Source organism: Malaya genurostris, chromosome 3 (assembly GCF_030247185.1).
Source record: "Malaya genurostris strain Urasoe2022 chromosome 3, Malgen_1.1, whole genome shotgun sequence".
Classification (NCBI taxonomy): domain Eukaryota; kingdom Metazoa; phylum Arthropoda; class Insecta; order Diptera; family Culicidae; genus Malaya; species Malaya genurostris.
In genome coordinates, this window is record NC_080572.1 from 211,709,867 (window position 1) to 211,731,864 (window position 21,998).

Sequence of the window (21,998 nt, forward strand, 5' to 3'; positions counted from 1 at the left end):
TTATTGCTATTACATTTGGTTTGCAGGATGTTTCCGAATCTGTGACGTAAGCCTCGAATCATGCTTTTGTGAACTACCCAAATCCATCGAAATGAATTTGTCTTAAAAATAAACCCAAATTCGTGTCAGAAATAATGTTAATAAACATACGGTAAAACATGCTTTTTAATGACACTGAGTCAATGACTAGGGAAAATTGGGATTAAGAATAAGTTTTAGATTTTATTTTCAGAGTAAAAACACGCAACATTTTTTCACAGTCTATACTGTCTTCATATGTGTGTGTTTAATTTATCCCAAACTCCACTGTCTGTCAGCGGTTTACAGAAAAAAAGAAAAAAAAGTTTTTTCCCCGTGTTTTGTTTATATATGCAAATATCTTTAGTCCAGGGTTCAGGGAGGTGTTGACTCAATTGAATACCCATTTCGTGTTCCGAGTTCACCGTTTCATCGACCAGCCCCGCCTAAATAAAATGATTGCATCAAATGGATTCAAACATTGCAGAAAGACCTTCGATCCCTTGCAAATGGCTAGCAGTCGACGCGTATTTAAATTATGTTCTTCAGTTTTGTATTGGGAGTACGAATTCGGTCCGTGTTTTTGGGATCAAAGATGCATTTATTTCAAAATTAAAAAAAATTAAAGATTAATCAAAGTACCGTCGCTAGTAATTACTTTACTCACCGCTCAGATAATTTTCGAGTTCCATCTCGACAAAATGTATCGTCTTTCGATATGATCCACGTTTGAAACCAATTTTTGATTTCTGCAAAAGAAGTAAACCAATGATCTGTCAGATCTTGCTGCATCCGTCGGAACAACCAATAATCAGAAAAAGCAATGCACTATGGTCCGAAACGGGAAATTAGCGTGACAAAAATATTTTCACTATTAAATATTAGTTTTTTGTAGTTGGTGTCTTCACAAAAGTTGTTTGTAATCAAATGGCGCTCCTTTTGATTAAAAAAGTTACTAGGGTTGTCCTTATTTAGATTGAAATCTGAAATCTAGCTTTCTCAATTGAACTCAAAAATGATTTTGTTGTACAATAAAGTTGCAGGAAACTTTTTTTGTTCTAACTTTTTTGTGAAACGTTCCACAAAAAATTTGTCTTTAGAAGAGTTGTTGAACTAATCATTGCGCACCATTTTGCTTAACCAAAATTTTTCATATGACTTACTAGTAAAACGTTTTGATTGTTTTTTCATCAAAAACTAGTCATGCTTCAAATATCAATATTCATTAGATGCCAGATCGATAAAAATGTATCCTATGCGGTTCCTGAAAGGTCATAATATAAGTAAAAATTTAAGAGAAAATTGGAAGGGTGTTATTTTTTTAAATTATTTAAATTAGTTTTAAAAATACCTTCAAAAACTAAAAAACATTACATAACTCTTAAACGCCTTAACGTATCAACAAACTTCCTTCAGCAAAATAATAGTATCAAAATAGTTCTACAAGTTGTAGGTTTTGTGTGTCTCATTTCTCGAAAGTACAATGTATGTAACATTTGTAGAACTAATTTGATACTATTATTTTGCTGAAGAACGTATGTTGATACCTTAAGGCGTTTAAGAGTTATGTAATGTTTATTAGTTTTTGAAGGTTTTTTTAAAACTAATTTAAATAATTTAAAAAAATAACACCCTTCAAATTTTCTCTTGAATTTTTACTTATATTATGACCTTTCAGGAACCGCATAGGATACATTTTTATCGATCTGGCATCTAATGAATATTGATATTTGAAGCATGACTAGTTTTTGATGGAAAAACAATCATAACTTTTTACTGGTAGCTCATATGAGAAAGCTTGGTTGAGCAAAATTGTGCACAATGATTATTTCAACAACTCTCCTAAAGACAACTTTTCGGTGGAACGTTTCACAAAAAAGTTAGAACAAAAAAAGTGATTTTTCAGGAGCCACCCTAGTTTTACTCGGGAAAACTGATGTAACTCGATCAAATGAAGAGCTAGAGAGGTGCTTTTTTTCAGCAAAGTTGCTCGCAATAAAATTTCATACAACTTTATTGTACAACAAAATCATTTTTGAGTTCAATTATGAAAGTTAGATTTCAGATATCAATCTAAATAAGGACCACCCTGATGATGCAGATTATTCTATTTGGTTATGAAGAATGCTTATGCACAGTTTGGAATCTTGTAACAATATTAAGGTTATTCATAATGCAAAGTGTAAACAATTTGCAGTGAAGGCAAATCAATTATCATCACTAGAGGCGAACTGCTGGTGTGTAAAGGTCGTCCAGATGTACTTTTAAGCTAATATTATTTTGATTCGTTTTATGAATTCTCCCGATGCAGTGTTCTTCCATTAATCGTAGTGTATTTCCAAAATTATGTCTAATGATGGTTCCTGTAAGAAAATCAACTGTTTAGGGAACAACCAGCAATGGTTGTAATGTCTTGCAAATCAAAACTGGATTGCAATCTGTATTTATGTGTTGCATTAACCGTAAATATTTATTTTCATGTTCAACTACCGATGTGATAATAATTGAGACACTAAATTTAAACAAACAACTAACTAAAGTAACGATACAACCCACTTACTGAGATGAGCTGTATCTCAAATTAATCGTTCCTCTCTGATCATCCTCTGTCTGAGACAACCTTCCAGCACCAACAAACAATCTTCTCTAACTACACATATCCTCACCCACTCCACTCACTGTCATATCGTTGCAAAAATGTAATGTTCGTTTTGTTTGCCATCCTCACGGCCACCTTGTGCAGTGTGTATGTTTACATTGTTTTTTTGTAGAGCGTGATAAAACATTCATCTTCATGTAAACGTAAACATAAGTTTTTCTCTCCTTCATAGCTTTCACGGAGCATGATCGTGAGTACTCTGTCCCCTACATTCATCCTCATAATATCGGTTTAGGTTCACTGGAGAAAACACTTTACTCTTCTTTATTATGACATTATTTTGATCACGGATTTTTTTCACACCCCACTGATTACTTATTTTGTTCGTTTCAAGATATTTTGTTTCCTAAATTAATTATAACATATTCAATTAGTTGACGCTCCGCCCAGTTTTGTTCAGTTCTACTTCATCCATCATACCTGTATATGCGTTCTGTTAGCGAGTTAATATGCTTGAACATAGAAATTTTCACGCTTCAATGAATGCATATAGTTCTTGATTTGGTCCTATTTTGATTTCTGGCTTTACGTTGTTTTTCCTGGTATCACACCTGTTCTATGGCGTTCCGAATGAGTTCATCATTAAATATTTCGAGTGTAGTACGGAAGCAGTTCCTATAGGGAAAGGATGCCTACGACGGACATAGCTAACCATATGAAAAATTTCTATCTTTTGGTTGCAAAAAGTCAAATGATTGCAGTTTTAGCAATAAATATCGTTCAATAGCAGTAAATACTAATTTTGCTTTTGAAAAATCAATGTCAACTTTCCGTCGTAGGCGCACTTCCCCTATAACTACATCGTTTGTTTACATTGCAAGGAATGAGTTCAAGCTCGCAGTTTGCGCTCTGTTTTGCTACACATATTGTTCTATTCGATGTATCGTTCTTGGCAAATGGTGATGGCTGCCGATTGATTCGAGAGTTCGTTCTGTATGAGTTTTATCGAGTACGTAAAGTCTTTGTGAATGTATGAATGATTGTACTCTGAACTGGCAAGCACTACACTGAGAGGTTGGTAGTGTTAAGCTCAAAATACTATTGTTACTTCTATATCAATCACCAACATATGAAGAAGAGGTCAAATCAGTCATGATGCTAAGGTAATGTAACTATCTGGAATGAATATTTATATGCTTTTTGGTAAGTTAAATTTACTTACTTAATTTTGTTTCTTGAAGCCTACCAATTAGCGAGAAAATAAAGAGTATTTCAAGAAAAAAAATCGAACATACAATATTTGTAAATTAATCCAATTAGACATTAAAGAATAAAATCAATTTCCTTTTCTACGTTCAATTCATACTAAATAAAGGTAAAATATCCTTCCAAAGTTCCAAGAATTGCCGGGCCTTGCGTTTGAGTCCATCAATCAAGTTTTGCTTAGTCTGCTTGTTCGCATTCCTCGCCGAAGAACGTCAGCTTTTCATCACCTGCTGACGCAGGACAAGTGTTCCGCGTCAGCTAGAAATTTCACTTGACGATGACCAATATCCTTAGACACCATCTGGACGTCTGGTCTTTTTTCGTGTTGATGGTTAATGGTCACCTTCTCGATGTAAATGTGGCGCTTTAAGCACAGGAACATATGGCTTGCCCCACAAGATATTTTTTGTCGACTTACTTTACTATGGGGCGCCTTTTCAAAATTTACCCTCCGAGAAAGTGATAAGTTTTTGATCGTGAATATCTCCTGTTGTATCTAATGAATCAACATAATTCTTGCGACATGCCATCGGAAATATGATCACAATTTTATGATAAAATTTTCAGTTGTGTGACATAATTTCAAATAGTACAAAATTAAACTTTTCCTAAATGTTTGGTACAAACGAGTATCAAAGAGGATGATTCATAAGGCGCGTTCGACTTTCTCTTACTTTTGAACGCTCATATGTCAGTGATCTGTAAAAGGATTTATATAATCTAACTACCAATAGAATCGAAAATTTTCAACTTGAACGTGTATTGCAACAACATTGAAATTTTTCAATAGTACACTATTGAAAAACCTGTTTAATTTAACCTATGACAGCACAAGCCAATCAGAACGCGAGATGTCTGCATCTATACATGAACATCCATATCAAAGTTGAGTGGTTCATTTTTCCTACCATTTGCTGAGCATCTGTTCCCGAAACAAGATACACAAGAGCAACATCGAAATCCTGTCGTTTCACTGTCTCCCGTTCTGCGTACAGGAAAGGAATTCTAACAAAGGGGTTGTCCATACACCGCTGCCAGTAGCAGGTATAAAATGAAATGTGATGCGAGAAATAGCGTCATTTAAGTTAAAGCAGCTACTCTGAACGTACGAGACACCGTCAGCACGATGGCACCGAAAACCGGTTGAAAGGCAGCCAAAAAGTCCAGCAAGCAAGGCCCATCAAAAAGCACTTTTTAGTGCTAAAGATAATCATAAAAAACTAGTTGAATTTTGTCGCTTTCCTACCATTTTCCGAGCAACTGTTGCCGGTTCAAGACACACACGAGAAGTTTAAATTATTTGCACCGTCACTAACATATTCAATTACGAACGGCAATGCGAAAGTGGAAGGGATGATGTTGAATACATCTTTATACTAGTATACTTTATACTAGTATACAGATCAATATGTATTTTTGTCGTAAATCTTTAGTATGGGGCGCTTTTGTCATGAATACGACTTACCTTACCATGATGTGCCTTTTCAAAATTTACCCTCTGAGAGTGTGACATAATCTCAAATAATTCAAAATTAAACTTTTCTGAAATGTTTGGCATAAACGAGTATCAAAGAGGATAATTCATAAGACGCGTTTGCCTTTCTCGTATTTTTAAAGCTCATAGCTCAGTGATTTGCGACAGGATTTATATAATCTAATTACCAATAAAATCGAAATTTTTCAACTTAAGCGTGTAAAGAAAAAGCATTGAATTATTTCAATAGTACACTATTGAAAAACCTGTCTCATTTGACCCATGTCAACACCAACCAATCAGAACGCGTCCTGAGAAAGAGAACAAAATATCTGCTACTGTACAAAAAATCGATCGAGAAAAATGTTCCGAACAGTGCTTAATATCATAGTGAGTTCCACAATTTGGTCCTTCTGAAAGGCAGGAATGAATCCCGTACAACATCCGGATAGTTTCTTTGAATCAAATGCAAATCCGAAATGAAATATCGAAATTAAAATTATATATGCTGCTATTTTTATAGCCGTTAGGACCGCCCATTAGTGAAAAAGCTACAAACGAAATCAGGTAAAAACAAGCCTCTCAACAAAAATTGGATCAGTTTGGATTCTATCGCCACTGCGAGCAGATGTATTTTGTGTCGTTTACAAAGCTAGTTTCGCTTCCGACAAGAACGATTACGTTACAGCTGCCAGTCATTTGCATTGGCGAAAAGCAACGGTGGAGAGCATTACACAAAATCAGCCGTTCTAATGGCTCTAAAAGTTTTCTAAAGAACTATTAGGATTTGTTGTTCGCAAATCGAAAGGAAATATCCTCAGTTTAGTGCAAATCTAGAACTGTTTGATTTGATTTTTGCACTTTCCGCTGTGTGAAATTCACAGTAATCCAGATCAAGTGAAGCCTTCTTTGTTTTTGCGAAAAATGTGGAAAAGGGGAATGCTTGCAAAATTCATACAATTGATCAACTGATTGATATTCGGACGTGTTGAGGAACATGTCAGTTGTTTTCGTATTCACGACATTCAGTTATGTCTCTGACATTACCCACCCGCCTTTTTTTAGATTAAATGTGTAAGAAAATCTTCGCCACCGTTCCTTTCCAGATGCCGAATTTTCATTTCCCGCAATAAAATTCATTGGGAACATTATAAACAGCATAATCGTATTGCAAACTTAACGCAATGTCGTCGTTGCCAAGGCTTCGGCCACGGAACCAAAAATTGTCATATGGATATACGGTGTTTGAATTGTGGTAAATCTCATTCGAAAGACGTTTGTCCAATGAATGAAACCACTGATAAATTTTCATGTTCAAATTTCGATGGAAATGATAAATCCAATTATTTGAAATGTCCTGTCAGGGAAAAAATTTTAAACGCTCGTTCTCTTAGACAACAAGTCAAATCAACGACATAAAATTTACAGTACATACCTGAAAATTAAAAAAAATCATTACAAATGCCACGCCTAATTCTTCTAAGGCACTCATTTCTTCGAATTTAAAACAAAAAACAGATACGCTTCCCAATTCGTCTTCTAACGAAAACAATTTATTGACGGGGAGATCGACCTCGTTCTTCTAATGACAGTTACGCTATAAAACAGGTAGACAACTACCACTTAATTCTTCTAATGTAAACAATCAAAATACAGGAACGCCTTCCAGTTCATCTTCTAACGAAAACAATTTATTAATAGACAGATCGGTCAAGTCATCTTCTTTTAATGGCAGCTACACTAGTGTAACAGGTAGAAATCTACCTACCAATATTCCTTCAATGCCATTCGCTTCTTTAAACGAAGTCGATTTAGGCGATATAACGGAAAATAAAATGATCAACCTACAAGATCAACTTTTTCAAATGATCATCCGAATGAATTCGACTTAATCACTTTTTTAAGCATTTCAAATCGGATGGAAATTTGCAAATAATATTATAATGAATTTAAAATTTAACAGTGATGTTGAATAATTATTTGAATATTTTAAATTGGAATGCTCGATCTTTAAAATCGAGTGAAGATGAATTTTATAATTTTCTCAAAGTTCACAAAATCCATATTGGCATTGTGACAGAAACTTTTCTTAAACCAAATGTCAAATTGAAAAGTAATCCACATTATGTGATTCATCGATTTGACAGGTTTACTGAAATGGGTGGTTCTAACAGATCAAAGTCACATTTGTAGTGAACCGATCACACATGCTGACTTTGACTCAGATCATCTTCCAGTAACATTCAGACTTTCCAGCGAAGCTATAATTAAGCCAATTAGTTCTATATTCAACTATCATAGAGCTAATTGGTTGGATTACCGATCTCACATTGAAAATCATGTGGATCATGAAAATATTTTAGAAAATTCTGCGGACATCGACACAGCAATTGATAATTTGAATCATTATATTATCGAAGCTAGAAATCTTTCAGTTCCCAAAGCTCAAACTAAATTAAATTCTCCTATCATCGATGACAATCTTCAACTGCTTATTCGGTTGAAGAATGTTCGTCGACGACAATATCAACGTTCTAGTGATCCTGCTATGAAAAACATAGTTAAGGATTTACAAAAAGAAATTTAACATAGATTTACTCTTTTGCGAAATGAAAATTGAAATTGAACAAATTAAACCATATTCTAAACTTTTCTGGAAACTTTCTAAGGTTCTTAAGAAACCTCAGAAACCAATTCTTGCTCTCAAGGAAGGAAATCAAATACTTCTTACAAATGGCGAAAAAGCTCAAAAACTTGCTCAGCAGTTCGAGAGTGTCCACAATTTTAATTTGAACGTTGTGAGTCATATTTTTTTAGTGTTATTACCAAATGACATTATTGAGACGAATTTTGATGAAATAAAGTCAATTATTAGTAAAGTTAAAATCATGAAGGCTCCTGGTAATGATGGAATTTTTAATATTCTTATTAAAAATCTTCCCGATGAGACTTTTGGTTAAAATTTTCAACATGTGTTTTTTTTTCATTAGCTTACTTCCCTGAAAGATGGAAAAACGCTACAGTAATTCCTATCCTGAAACCTGATAAAAACCCAGCAGAAACATCAAGTTATCGACCAATTAGCTTACTTTCTCCTATCAGTAAACTTTTTGAAAAAATTATCTTGTTGAGAATGATGACTCATATAAATGAGAATTCAATTTTTTTACCAGAGCAGTTTGGATTTCGTCATGAACATCAATTTGTCAGAGTAACGAACATGATAAAATTAAATAGATCTTCTGGGTTATCCACTGGAGTTTCTCTTCTAGACATAGAAAAAACATTCGACAGTGTTTGGCACAAAGGTTTAATAGCAAAAATGACTGATTTCCAGTTTCCTATTTATTTGATCAAAATGATTCAAAATTATTTAACTGATCGTACTCTTCAGGTTAGCTATCAGAATTATAAATCTGAATTGTTACCCGTACGAGCCGGTGTTCCGCAGGGTTCGAGCGTAGCTCCAATCTTGTATAATATTTTCACTTCTGATCTTCCAAATCTACCCGGTGGTTGTCAGAAATCGCTATTCTGTGACGACACAAATTTGTTAGCCACAGGTAGAAATCTAAGAGTGATCTGCAGTCGCCTACAAAGAAGTTTGAATATTTTCAGTGATTATCTGTCAAAATGGAAAATTAAACCAAATGCAGCAAAAACGCAATTAATTATCTTTCCTCACAAGCCAAGAGCTTCTTTTCTTAAACAAAACAATAATCAAATTCTCAAATTGAATGGCTTGGAATTAACATGGTCTGATCAAGCTAAATACTTAGGTTTAACGTATGACAAAAAACTTACTTTCAAGGATCACATTGAAGGAATCCAGGCAAAGTGTAATAAATATATGAAATGTTTATATTCTCTTATAAACAGAAATTCTAAGCTCTGTCTAACGAACAAATTGTTAATTTATAAACAAATTTTCAGACCAGCCATACTTTATGTAGTACCAATTTGGTCAAGTTGTTGTTCCACCAGGAAGAAAACGCTTCAAAGGATTCAAAATAAAATTCTGAAAATGATTTTGAAGCGTCCTCCCTGGTTTAGTACAAATGAGTTACACAGACTCACAAATATAGAACCATTAGATGTAATGTCACATAATATTATAAGAAAATCCCGACAAAAATCGATGCAATCTTCAATTGAATCGACTCGCTCTCTGTATTAGTTAGTAAGTTAGTATATAAGTTCCTTTTCCCCATTACACAATACAAGTAGGTTTACAATTTTCCCTCCACAAAAATGACAGAATTGCGGATGCTAATGATGTCTTCATGGTAATAACCAAATCATGTATATAATAAGACTGAAAAGTTACCACTTGTGGCTGAACACCCAATTTTAATCTTAATAATTTAATTTTAACTCAATATATAAAAAAATATGATATTAGGACTTTCTCGTTATTAATTGAAATTTCGACCACCAATTATCCAAAATATATAGTTTTATCTACTTGAATCGAAAATATTTCCAAGCAGTAGGTATGCAGATATTGATTGAGCTGGTACTTTGTCGAAAGTAATCAAATAAAAGATACTTATTTTTATGTACTTACTTAAGAGCTGAATAGACACCATACTACACCCCTAAAACTAGATTTGAATAGAATTTGCGTCACCTATGAATTACATTTGTTTTTGACATGTAGTTAATATTTACTTCGCAAGAAATATTCTCCAATTGAACTCTATAATCGTACAATAAAGTTTCAGTGAATGCGATGGTTGAGGCCATTACAAAGACTACGAGTGTGTGCAATTATAGAATTTCTTTTCTATCGTAAATCGATAACGAATTCATCGAATACCTAAGAATAGCATGAGTGCTTGAAATTACTCGAATTGAAATGGCTGATTTGACCTCTTCAGATAACAATTTAAACAAAATTATAACAGATAAATCTTTACTCCAGTTCTAATAAACATTTTATTCTTCTTTTTCGCTCGCGCACCGCGTGCACGGTTTTCCTTTCTCTTCTTCTGCTTATCTCTTTTCTCCCTCAGGGCGGCTCAATGCCAAATACGTCTAGTAGCGTGCCATTCCTGCTCTCGTCCAGCATGCAGTCGATCCGTAGTCGCCGCACCTCGACAGTGCTATCTTCCGGCCCGCTCGGGTCCGGATCGGGGCTGCTGCAGCAGCTCGGTTCCGGCATGGTAAGACAACTGACTAGTTACGGTGGTGGCTCCGGTGCCGCAAGTCCGGTTCAACAGTCTATTTTCAATGGAAATTCTAGTAGTCAAACTCGAAGCAATTATGTACGAAAGTGTCCGTCACTCAATATAACATTCAGTGGCTAAAGTTTATTAATTATTAAGCGATTATGCCTAGACTAACTCTTTCCTCTTCAAACTACGTGTTTCCTCACTACTTTACTACTTCTACACTGCAACTTTTCTTTATTCACTGTATGTTGAACTAAATGATCTCGTTCCTAGAGATTGGCACTTACAGATGTTTTTTTTATCTCTCTCTCTTTATTTCATTAAACACGGAACGTTCAAATTTTCTAGATTTGATTCATAATTACTATACTACAATAGTTTATCATAACTTATTCATGGTTTTACATTGTTACATAGCTTTAATAGCACATACACCTACACCCTTAGCAAAAGTAAACGGCCACAACGTCATATCATCTGTACTTCTGCACTTTTAGCTGAGGCATGTCTTCCATTGCGAAAAGCAATCCTTTCCCCTTTCCAGTTTCCTTGACGACCACCTATGAGAAGAAGCGAAATCTTAAAAACTATATTAGAACGGATTTCGAAGTTGACCCCAGGCAGAGGTCGAAGGGATTCATTGTGTAGATAGAAGTATTTTCCGGAAAGGCCTATTTTTGGTTTTAACAATAAGTAGACACGAGTTTTGGTAATATAATTGATAAGAATTAAAAGTCTTCATTAGGCAAAAAGAACACTGATGAGTCACGTAAGTACACTAATTAACTTAAGCAACCACAGAAAAAAAACAAAATCGATTACTATCACGAATAAGTAGCATAAACGAGCCGAACGTTGGGTGTAAAACGATTTCGAATTGTACATGTGATATTTAAATTAGGAACAGACTAATGCAAAACGAAACGTGTGTAGAAACTAAAATAACTCAATCAAATATCACCGCTGCAATCTAGAGTAGGAAACATTGAACGCAACAATTTAAGTTGATTATGTACGTGGATTGAAAATACGGATGGCGCATACAACGCTTCCGAGATCTGAAAACGGTGATATCCGGGTTTATCGTACAAAGGTGGAAAGAGAAAGGAAAAGGCAATCCGCACAGCTCCCGTCAGTCGTGGGGTCTGGAAAATAAGCAAGAATATTGCGATGTAGCAGGCGGGGAAAAATATAACAAGTCATGAAAATGATGCAAACGTGAAGCAACTCAACTGGTTCGCTTCCACCGTTTCCTACGTTCTTCACGTTTTACTTTTTCCTGTCGTAGCAAAATGATAAGGCGCCAGCATAGAAACACTCGTCTACGTGCCAGAGTACGTGTGCATGCGTTGGTGTGAGTTAACAAATAAATTCGACAGCACAGTTCCGCTAGCAGCAGCTTTTGAAAGTATTAAAGGTTTTTTTTTCATACCGAATTCGATGTTTTGCAGAACAGCTATATTAAGGATTTTTATGTAGCAGTCGCTAGCTTCCTGAGTTTATGTTTTGTTCATGATTGTATCGATAGGTGGATTATAGCACGTTCTGCACCGAAAAATATACAATGCTATAAACTATGTTATAAAACAATGACCATAGCAGTGTTCACTACTTTTTGGGATTAAATTTTTTGTCTTATTCCAATTACTATCCAAAACTGCGTTTTGCAATATACAGGGTCCAGTGGAAAAAAACGCGAATTGTATGGCATTTTCGGTCAATCCCATACTCAACCGCTTCAAATGAAAATATTCCAACATTTTCTAGTAAGTTTGATTAGGTCCCTTCAAACAAACTTTCATCCATATTTGCTCCATTTTGATCAGCGACATTCTCGAGATGACTTAGTGAGATTGATTAAGTCCAGGACTCAGAGAGGCGTTAACTCAATCGAATTTCGATTACCCATTTCATATACGTGTTTCGAAATCACCGTTCCATCGACCAGCCCCGCCTCAATGGAATATTTGCATCAAATGGATTCAAATATTACAGAAAGACTTTCGATCCTTTACAAATGACATTCAATCGACGCGTATTTAATTTATGTTCTTCAGTTTTGTATAAATAATTACTATTTTCCGATCTTGCCGATATTCCATTTTGCATCCAATGTCCTTTTTCTTACCAATCGTATCCAAATATTCAGTTCTCAGAATCAGCCAATTACACTCTTGGGACATAATATGGTATTGCATACTTCTGAATATATTTCCTATAGACGCTCCTACATAAAACACTAATAATAAGAATAGAAAAAATCAGTTTTTGCAATGACTGAGTGGAAACATATATTGGAGAATAATGAGACATATATTGGAGAAACATATATTGGAGAATAAATGAGACGCTCACAGAAAAAAAGATTTTTTGCAATCCGTGCATACGCGCACCTATCACGCCTTGTTATGGACACGGCTCTACCACACGACCGGGTTTGGTACAGCGTACATCGAACATGGTCAAAATCCCAGCCGCCTCACGACCGGTATCATATATTCAAACATCTTCTCTGTTCAAAAAACACTAGTCTTGTCGCTCTATACCGACATCTACTATCCGTTCAAGCACTGGATAGGAGAGTATATTTATGATTACTTGCTAAGAGCAGAATATCAAACAGCGTTTCCAACAAGTCATATTTTCTGTGAGTTTCGCATTCATTTGGCTTCTTCAATATCTATTACCACTCAGTCATTTCAAAAACTGAAATTAGTAATGGCGACTTTACGTCAAACCGACTAGAATTCATAAATCGATAGAAAATTTAATTATACCCAAACAGTTACTTTTACTCATAAGATGTATTATGCTCAGAGTTTGTAATTGTCACGCATTCTCAATGAAAGGAATGGTTTCATTTTCAATGTTTTCCTGTCTCATTCGTAAATGACCGACACCAGAACAATCGAAGAGAGACGAAGCATTTTCGTTTCTCATCGGAAAAATGAGAGAGCATAATTGCCAACGTCACTCTTTCCTCTGTGACAAGACGAAACCAAACTAACGTTTTCAGGTAGCAACAGCAGAATTTCAATTCTCATTCTTTCATCGATGTATTGAAAATGTGTGACGCTTGGCTATAAAAAGTGACTAAAATATGGCAAATCGAAGTAATTACACATCAGAACTTCTTTAGACACCAAAACTACTACAAATTTGAGCACCAACAGTTAAAAATTATTGTGAAACCTTTTTCTGTCGTTTTCAATTCTCACAGCTTTGGTTGAATATCGACTGCTAATTTATGGATAATTCAAGGAATTTTTGTCAGACGGTTGATATGAAAACAAGTTGACAAAAGACTCGATAAATTAACGTCAACATTGATGTATTTAAACTCACCTCAGCAATAGGGCGTCAAGCCGAAATAGTTGATTTATCTGAAGGATTTAAATTAATGGTTGTATTTCCTAGAAATTATTGCATACAATCCAATTCGCAACTTCTCATTCTGCTACTAACGCAGAAGGCGATAGCACCCAGTCGACGCCGTTCTATTGAGTAAATGTCATCATAGACACACGAGGAGACATGGGATAGGAACTTGTGAACCCTTGGTAATCTCCCCTTTTGATTTGATCATGTAAATGATGAAATGCAAAGCACAAACCATCACTCTCCGACCTTCGCTAGTTAGGACCATCTCATACAGACGAGGTGATCTACACGTCTTACCTCCGAAATGATCTACTTAAATGTAAAAATAAAAATATACTGTAAATAGAAATACTAAGGAGACTTGCGAGTAATGATAGGATGCCAAATCCGGCAAAAATAGAACGGGACATTGGTGTTGCTTTAGGAAAATTTCCTGGGCGATGGAAATGCCGTTCTTCTAGTCAAAGAAACAGAAGATATTTCTGATGGAACTTCGATCGCTTAACCTATTAGAAAATCTATGCCTTCTTCTCTGTTTTAGTTGCCTTATAATATTGCTGACCAGGAATATGGTTAGAGTTAATCTAGTCGAAGAATTCATTATCCTGCACCACGTATGCAAACTCTATCAGCATCTTCATGTACACTGAGGTCTTCGCCCTTATTCTCAATAACGACATATTGGTTTTTCGATCGAATATGGTTCGGTCGAATCCTAGCTACCTTTGATTTTGCGTTATTAGGAATATGAATGAAATACGATCGAAAAAACTATACGTCGTTATTCAGAATAAGGGTGCTTGTTTTACGCGGATTTTACATGCGTTTTTACGCAAATTTCCAAAGTAATACGAATTTCCGAAGTTCCGCGATTTTTTTTACGCAAATTTTCAAAGTTAGCCGGTTTTCTTGTTTGGTCTTAGAAATGCGTGAAACGTCGAGATCTGGTGTTATCCCGTTTTTTTAAGTCAACTCACTGACACTTTCATACATTTCTGAGACATTTGGAAACAAGAAAAAATTTTCGATCTTGGATATCAGTCCCATTCCCAGAATCGATTTTTTTCAAATTTTTTTTTCTGAGATTATACCAGATCTTTTTACAATTTTGCGATTTTTTCTACACGGAATTCCGAAGTTACGTGGTCTCCCAAAAATGCTTTTTTCTCAAAAAAAAATTTTTTTTCGGATTATATCTCATCAACGCTTCATGCATTTCTAAGACATTTGGCATAAAAAATGGCATCAAAAATATTCTTCAGTTTGACGGTTTTTTTTTCTACGCAGATTTCCGAAATTACGCGTTTTCAGTGTACAGCTTTTTTATTCAACGTTGTCCCCGTTTAGCTCGATACACCTATTGAAGCATTTTTCCAACTAATTTTCCGTAATACTTCTCTCGATGTTGTCAATGATCTTCTTGCGCGAGATGCCGTCTTTTGAAGCTTGGAAACAGATAAAAGTGCTAGAGAACCCAATCGGGAGAATAAGGTGGACAGAGAGGAGAATTTTAAAGAATTCGTTGATTCTAGATATGGTTGCGATACTCGATCGCATTGACTTGTAAAAACAATTTTTTAAGCTTTACGTGAGGCCGTTTCGAAACGATTTCGGTCTTATAGCGCTCCAATAATGTGCATTAAAAATCACTTTGGTGGGGTTTGCCGTTTTTGAGGAAGCCCACGAATAGTATGTCATGACAACTCCAGCAGCACTCGTGTCGGCTTCAGTCAATTACCAGGTACTAATTCTGTGCAAACTCGCTTCCACAGTGCACTCGCGTTCGTACCGCGTAGCCCAGGAGCAGGATAATTTTGTCATCTTCAGAATATCTTTCAAAATATGTCTGTGCGTTCAGCATTAAGCCTTATGGCATCTGCTAGCTTGCGCACCTTTAAGTACCGATCGGCCAACACCATTCGGAACATTTTCCATCTTTTTCTACATATTTCGCCATCTTTCTGGTAATTTGAAGATACCTAATCACTAGAATTGACTGGCTTTGGTGTTGAACCACTGGGTAAGCAATTTTCGCAAATTTTCATGGAAGTCGAAGCGCTTCTCAGAAAGTGTGTGGTTCAACGTAGCAAAGAATGGTAATCGAATGGGGTCAGGTCCGGTGAGTAAGCCGCATGATCAAGCATTTTCCACTGGAGTCTCCCAGCAAAATCACATTCTCCTGTCTTTCTTCACTTTCTGGTCGGATTTTCGACATTGCTCGGCTCAAATCGTTCTCGTTTTGTTGTTGTTGCGAACATCGTTGACAGTTTTACACCCAAACCTCCATTTACGCAATTATCGGGACTTCGTAAATCGAATTATGACGTAAAAAAATTTTACATTATTTGGAATTTTCAACGTAAAACATAGTTTTCCCTATGTATGCAAATTATAGGATATGTATAATATAATGGATAACTAGGGAACAAAAATTATTAGTATTTGAAGGAAAAGGATGTTCCAGGTCGCATAAATTTCCAAGATGGCGACTTCCGGTTCATCGATATTCGTGACAAACCATCAGAATATGGGTATTTTCGGAAAGGGTTTGATAAGTACATTTAGTAAACGATGTTTGAGGTGTTTCTGAATTCCAAGATGGCATAGCCATCTGCTCCAATTTTTCATATCCAGAATTTCACTTTATTATGGTACTTGTTCAGCAGTTTCCATTGTAATCTGAAACTGATTTGTCTGGTATTTTAATCCATTTGCTTCTTAATCCGGCTATAATGTAGATATCCCACAGATATTAGGCTACTGCTTCAAAAATGTTAGCTCTTACTAATGAAAACCGTTCCGAAAATATGCATATTTTGAAAGTATTCACGGAAATCGAGAAATATCGACACAAATTGTAATGCCGTTTTTCATCGAGAAACACTGGTGGCGTGGATTGCTCTGATTTTGCACTTTCGAGCAGAAATGCAATATTTTGACGGTGTTTCATTGCCATTTCTGCTCGAAAGTGCAAAACCAGAGCAATCCACGCCACCAGTGTTTCTCAATGAAAAACGCCATAAGTGTTTTCAAGGAATAACCGGAAGCCGCCATTTTAGATTTCAGAACGACCTAAAACATCATTTTCTGACATGTACCCATATTGTAGTAATTTCCATGGAATATGATTTTCGTTGTATGCAAAAACCTCTTTTTACGAAGTAGGTTCGTAATAAAAAGTTTACATTTTTGGGAATTTGCTCGTAAAAAAATATTACGTTATTTGGGATTTGGTTCGTAAAACAAGTTACGTAAAAAGAGGTAATGTAAATAAAGTTTACGTAAACGGAGGTGTGGGTGTACCACATTTCGGCCGGTCGTCGCTCTGCAAGCCATAGAAACAGAAGGTTTTCACCAGTTTCTAACGAGAAAAAACAAATCGGAAAGAAGACCGACGAGTAGAAATATGAAATGAAAAACTGCGAAAAAGTTACCGTAGAAACGTGACTCGAGCCGGTGGCTTTCTCTTATTCGGATAAATCGTTTTGCCAATTAAACTATTCTGCATGTGTTCAATAATATTGTTGTGTGTGTCTCTTTCGCAGGCTTTGGGTCTTATTACCTTATTATCCTGAATGAATCTCATTAGTCCTGTACTCTAAAAGTATTGTCCACTTCTTCTTCTGTATCGTTTACCAACATTCTTGAAATTCTACTACATCGAGTTCAAGTTGTATATTGAAGTGTTCAACCATAGTCATTTTAATCCCACCTTAAAAGCTACCCCCATAGTTCTGATTCATTTTCCTTTCTTGACTTTTCAGAACTGCGGGTGAACCATCCTATTTTATACTTTTGAATTATTCTCTTTGTTCTTTCTTTTTTCACCCAAAGTCCGGAGAATTCACAAAACGTCCGGAGAATCCAAACTGAAATATAATCAGAAAGCTGGGGTAATCCATTTTCTTCGGGTGACACTCCACCGTTTCCAAGTAGTTTATATATAAATTTGTTCGCTTCAAACATACCTACCTTTTTATCTTTATAAGATCTTGACTAAAGATTCTCCGGACCGGTTGAATCCGAAACATTTAATATGAAAAGGTGCAGACAGACGCAAACTGTTGGCTAAAGCGTTGGTGCAGAAAAATGGATTCCGGTTAACTTCTCTAGAGAAAAATTATGGAATGATATTGTTCCAATAGAGACAACTATACTTTGGCTATTCAAAGAGATTTTGTTGTGGTTTAGTTGGAGATTTTAAATAAAGTCAAGAAAAGAGGTTTGGACTATGAAGAATAGGAAATTAGTCATAATAATCATTCTATTTGATTGATGCCCGATCAGTGTATCACAACAAAAGGGCTTCAAAACTGTATCTCGCTTTGCTAATTGTTCAAACTTTCATTACTTTAACTACCAACGAAACAAGATTCATGCAATTGTTATGGGAATTGCAATCGGTGATAAACTTGTTAAGGCTTGTTCATCGGGAATATTGTGGACACTCGAGTTGAATTGAAATAGAGGTGCGTTTTCTTTTTAATCAAGGATTTGACTTTCTTGTTGACATGGTTTGAGTGTAAATATATCAAAATATATCCTGATATGAAAGCTCATGTTCAAGTGTGTCCTTTCTGTCTGATTCGAAATAGAACATTCATGATAACCCTTGGAACATTACACGGGGTTATCATGATTGTTGTATTTTCAATCTGACCCGAGGGACACCCTTGAACTTATTAGGATTGGCAAGCATGGAAACTTTATAGCGACCGGTTTATTTATATAAACATCCCTTTTCGAATGTTGATTCATCTTTTTCGAATCTTCAATTCATTTGGCTTGAAGCATACCGAACGCATACTAGTATTTTAGGGTTTGTCTTTGAGATACAATGGTGATTCTCAATCACTGAAGGAATTCAACCGTCTTAGAGAGGTAATTTGACCGCCGCCTTTGTATGGTTCAAGAACGATTTTGTAAACGAATGCTCAATAATTTACGAGATTTATATAGCGATTTATGTCCATTGTACTTGTATCCTATGAGTTTTTCAAACTTTCGATCTTAAGGTGAAATGTATCGGAGTGCGCGCGTTGCGTTTTTCTATTAATCAAAAAAGGCATAACTTCTAAAAACCAAAAACACTTAAATTTATCACAAATAAGTATTCTTAGAATTTAAAAATTTGGCTTTGATGAAGCGTAATTGGTTTTTGAAATGTATAAACGTTTACTGTTCCGTTCCACCGGGATTTTAGAACTTAAAAATAGTGTTTGAAGTAAAATTTCTCAAAGAATTTGAAAAGGCAACTCAAAATGATAAAACTTTAGTCGAAATAACCAAATTTTGAAAAAGTTTCAAATGGAATCCATAAACTTTTCATCATTTTATATATTGCTATTTCGTACGGTGATTGTGTGAGAAATGCACAGTGGGTTTGATAGCGCCATATCGTGAGCAAAAATTACACGAATTTATGCATTGGGGTTTTTATTGAACTAACAACGAGTTGTTAGTTAATTTAATTTCAAATTTCATTCATTTCAAAAATGCCTACGTCCAACCGGAAAGGCAACAAACCTAAGCCTAAAAATAATTCAATACGAAATAAATCACAATCCGTTATTCAACATTTTTCTAATAACATTCACGATCTTATAGAATCTGAATGTAAAAATAAAAGACAACGAACGGACTTCCCTTCCGTTGATTCTATGCCGTCTAACAATATTTACGAGATTCTTCCTGAATCCGATTGTAGCGAAATAGAAGAAAAATCTTCAAAAATTCCGAAAATGGACGCTTGTCGTACTGGGAAGAAACAAAAATCTATGCCACCAGTGACGGTGATGATTTCCGACTTCAAAGCATTCCGTACTGAGCTTTCTACTTTTCTCCCGAAAGTAAAAGTCTCATTTCAAATCGGTCGAAGAGGAGAATGTCGAGTCTTGGTTGATGGATTGGAAGATTACGAACGTTTTATCCGATATTTGTCCGAGAAACTTCATAAATTTTATTCATATGATATAAAATCAGACAGACCCTTCAAGGCTGTCTCGAAAGGCTTATCAAATGATCAAAGTACTGATGAAATTAAAAATGAACTAAAAGAATTGCTTGGTTTTGCCGCTTCCCAAGTAATACTTATGAAAAAAGAGCGAATGGTACTTCTAACCACGCTCTGGAATTTCCCATGAACTTTACCTAATACACTTCCATCGAAGTGATGTAAACAATTTGAAAACTTTAGGAAAAGTACGTTTCATTACCCACATTAAAATTCATTGGGAACATTATAAACGGCATAATCGTATTGCAAACTTAACGCAATGTCGTCGTTGCCAAGGCTTCGGCCATGGAACCAAAAGCACTGATAAATTTTCATGTTCAAATTGCGATGGAAATTATAAATCCAACTATTTGAAATGTCCTGCCAGTAAAAAAAATTTAAACGCTCGTTCGCTTAAACAACAAGTCAAATCAACGACCTTAAATTTACAGAACATAGAAAAACCGTTACAAATGCCACGCCTAATTCTTTTAAGGCACTTATTTCTTCGAATTTAAAACAAAAACCAGATACGCCTTCCAATTCGTCTTTTAACGAAAACAATTAATTGACAGATAGATCGACCTCGTCATTATCTTCTTCTAATGACAGTTACGCTTTGGTAACAGGTAGACAAATACCTCTTAATTCTTCTAATGTAAATAATCAAAACTCAGGAACGCCTTCCAGTTCATCTTCTAACGAACACAATTTATTAATGGGTAGATCGGCCAAATCATCTTCTTCTAATGGCAGTTATAGCTGAAAATAAAATGATCTACCTACAAGATCAATTTTTTCAAATGATCATCAGAATGAATTCGACTTCAACACTTTTTGAAGCATTTCAAATCGGATGGCAATTTGCAAATAATATTACACCCAAACCTCCATTTACGTAACTTATATATGTATATATGTATTAATATACGTACGCATGTGTGCAAATATTTGTATTTCCTAATACATATAAATATTGGTGAAGTAAAAGCGATCATTTATATTTGTAAACATATACACATATACGCAAACGAGTGAGTGTGTAAGCATACATACATACATATATAAGGTTCGTAAATGGAGTATCATGAATTTAAAATTTGACAGTGATGTTAAATAATTATTTGAATATTTTAAATTGGAATGCTCGATCTCTAAAATCGAGTGAAGATGAATTTTATAATTTTCTCAAAGTTCACAAAATTCATATTGCCATTGTGACAGAAACCAAATGTCAAATTGAAAAGCAATCCACATTATGTGGTTCATCGATTTGACAGGTTTACTGGAATGGGTGGTGGGGTTGCCATTTTTGTCCAACGGTAAAAATTTTACCTTCTTTCAATACTAAAGTTATTGAAAGATTGGGAATCGAAGTTGAAACCATTCATGGAATTTATTTCATCGCTGGAGCATATTTACCATTCCAATGCACCGGAGAACAATTAAATTTATTTAAAAGCAATTTGCAAAAAACTCACAAGATATCGACCGAAATTTTTCGTAATAGGGGACTTAAATGCAAAGCAACAAAAACGCAATTAGTTATCTTTCCTTATAAGCCAAGAGCTTCTTTTCTTAAACAAAACAATAACCACATTCTCCAATTGAATGGCTTTGAATTGACAAGGTATGATCAAGCAAAATACTTAGGTTTAACGTATGACAAAAAACTCACTTTCAAGGATCACATTAAAGGAATCCAGGCAAAGTGTAATAAATATATTAAATGTTTATATCCTCTCATAAACAGAAATTCTAAGCTCTGTCTAAAAAACATATTATTAATTTATAAACAAATTTTCAGACCAGCCATGCTTTATGCAGTACCAATTTGGTCAAGTTGTTGTTCCACCAGGAAGAAAACGCTTCAAAGGATTCAAAATAAAATTCTGAAAATGATTTTGAAGCGTCCTCGCTGGTTTAGTACAAATGAGTTACACAAACTCACAAATATAGAACCATTAGATGTAATGTCACATAATCACGTTTCAAATCTGATTTTCTCAGAAACGGTGCTGAATATTAAAAAAAACTCAACTGACAATCTTTTATAAAATTAGTTTAGATTATTCTGTGAAAATTTTAGAA

The 21,998-nt window shown here is 35.0% G+C and overlaps 1 protein-coding gene across 4 annotated transcripts in view; it reads left to right on the forward strand.

The window, feature by feature from the left end:
* LOC131438110 (SCY1-like protein 2) overlaps positions 1–21,998 on the forward strand; it is a 360,702-nt gene that overhangs the window by 316,646 nt on the left and 22,058 nt on the right. For 2 of the 4 annotated variants that reach the window (XM_058607920.1, XM_058607922.1), the window contains one exon: positions 10,373–10,522. In XM_058607920.1, the coding sequence (XP_058463903.1) occupies positions 10,373–10,522 (150 nt within the window). Of the gene's footprint in view, positions 1–2,849; positions 2,868–10,372; positions 10,884–21,998 lie in introns of those variants that run through there. The other 2 variants (XM_058607921.1, XM_058607923.1) reach the window with 2 other exon arrangements.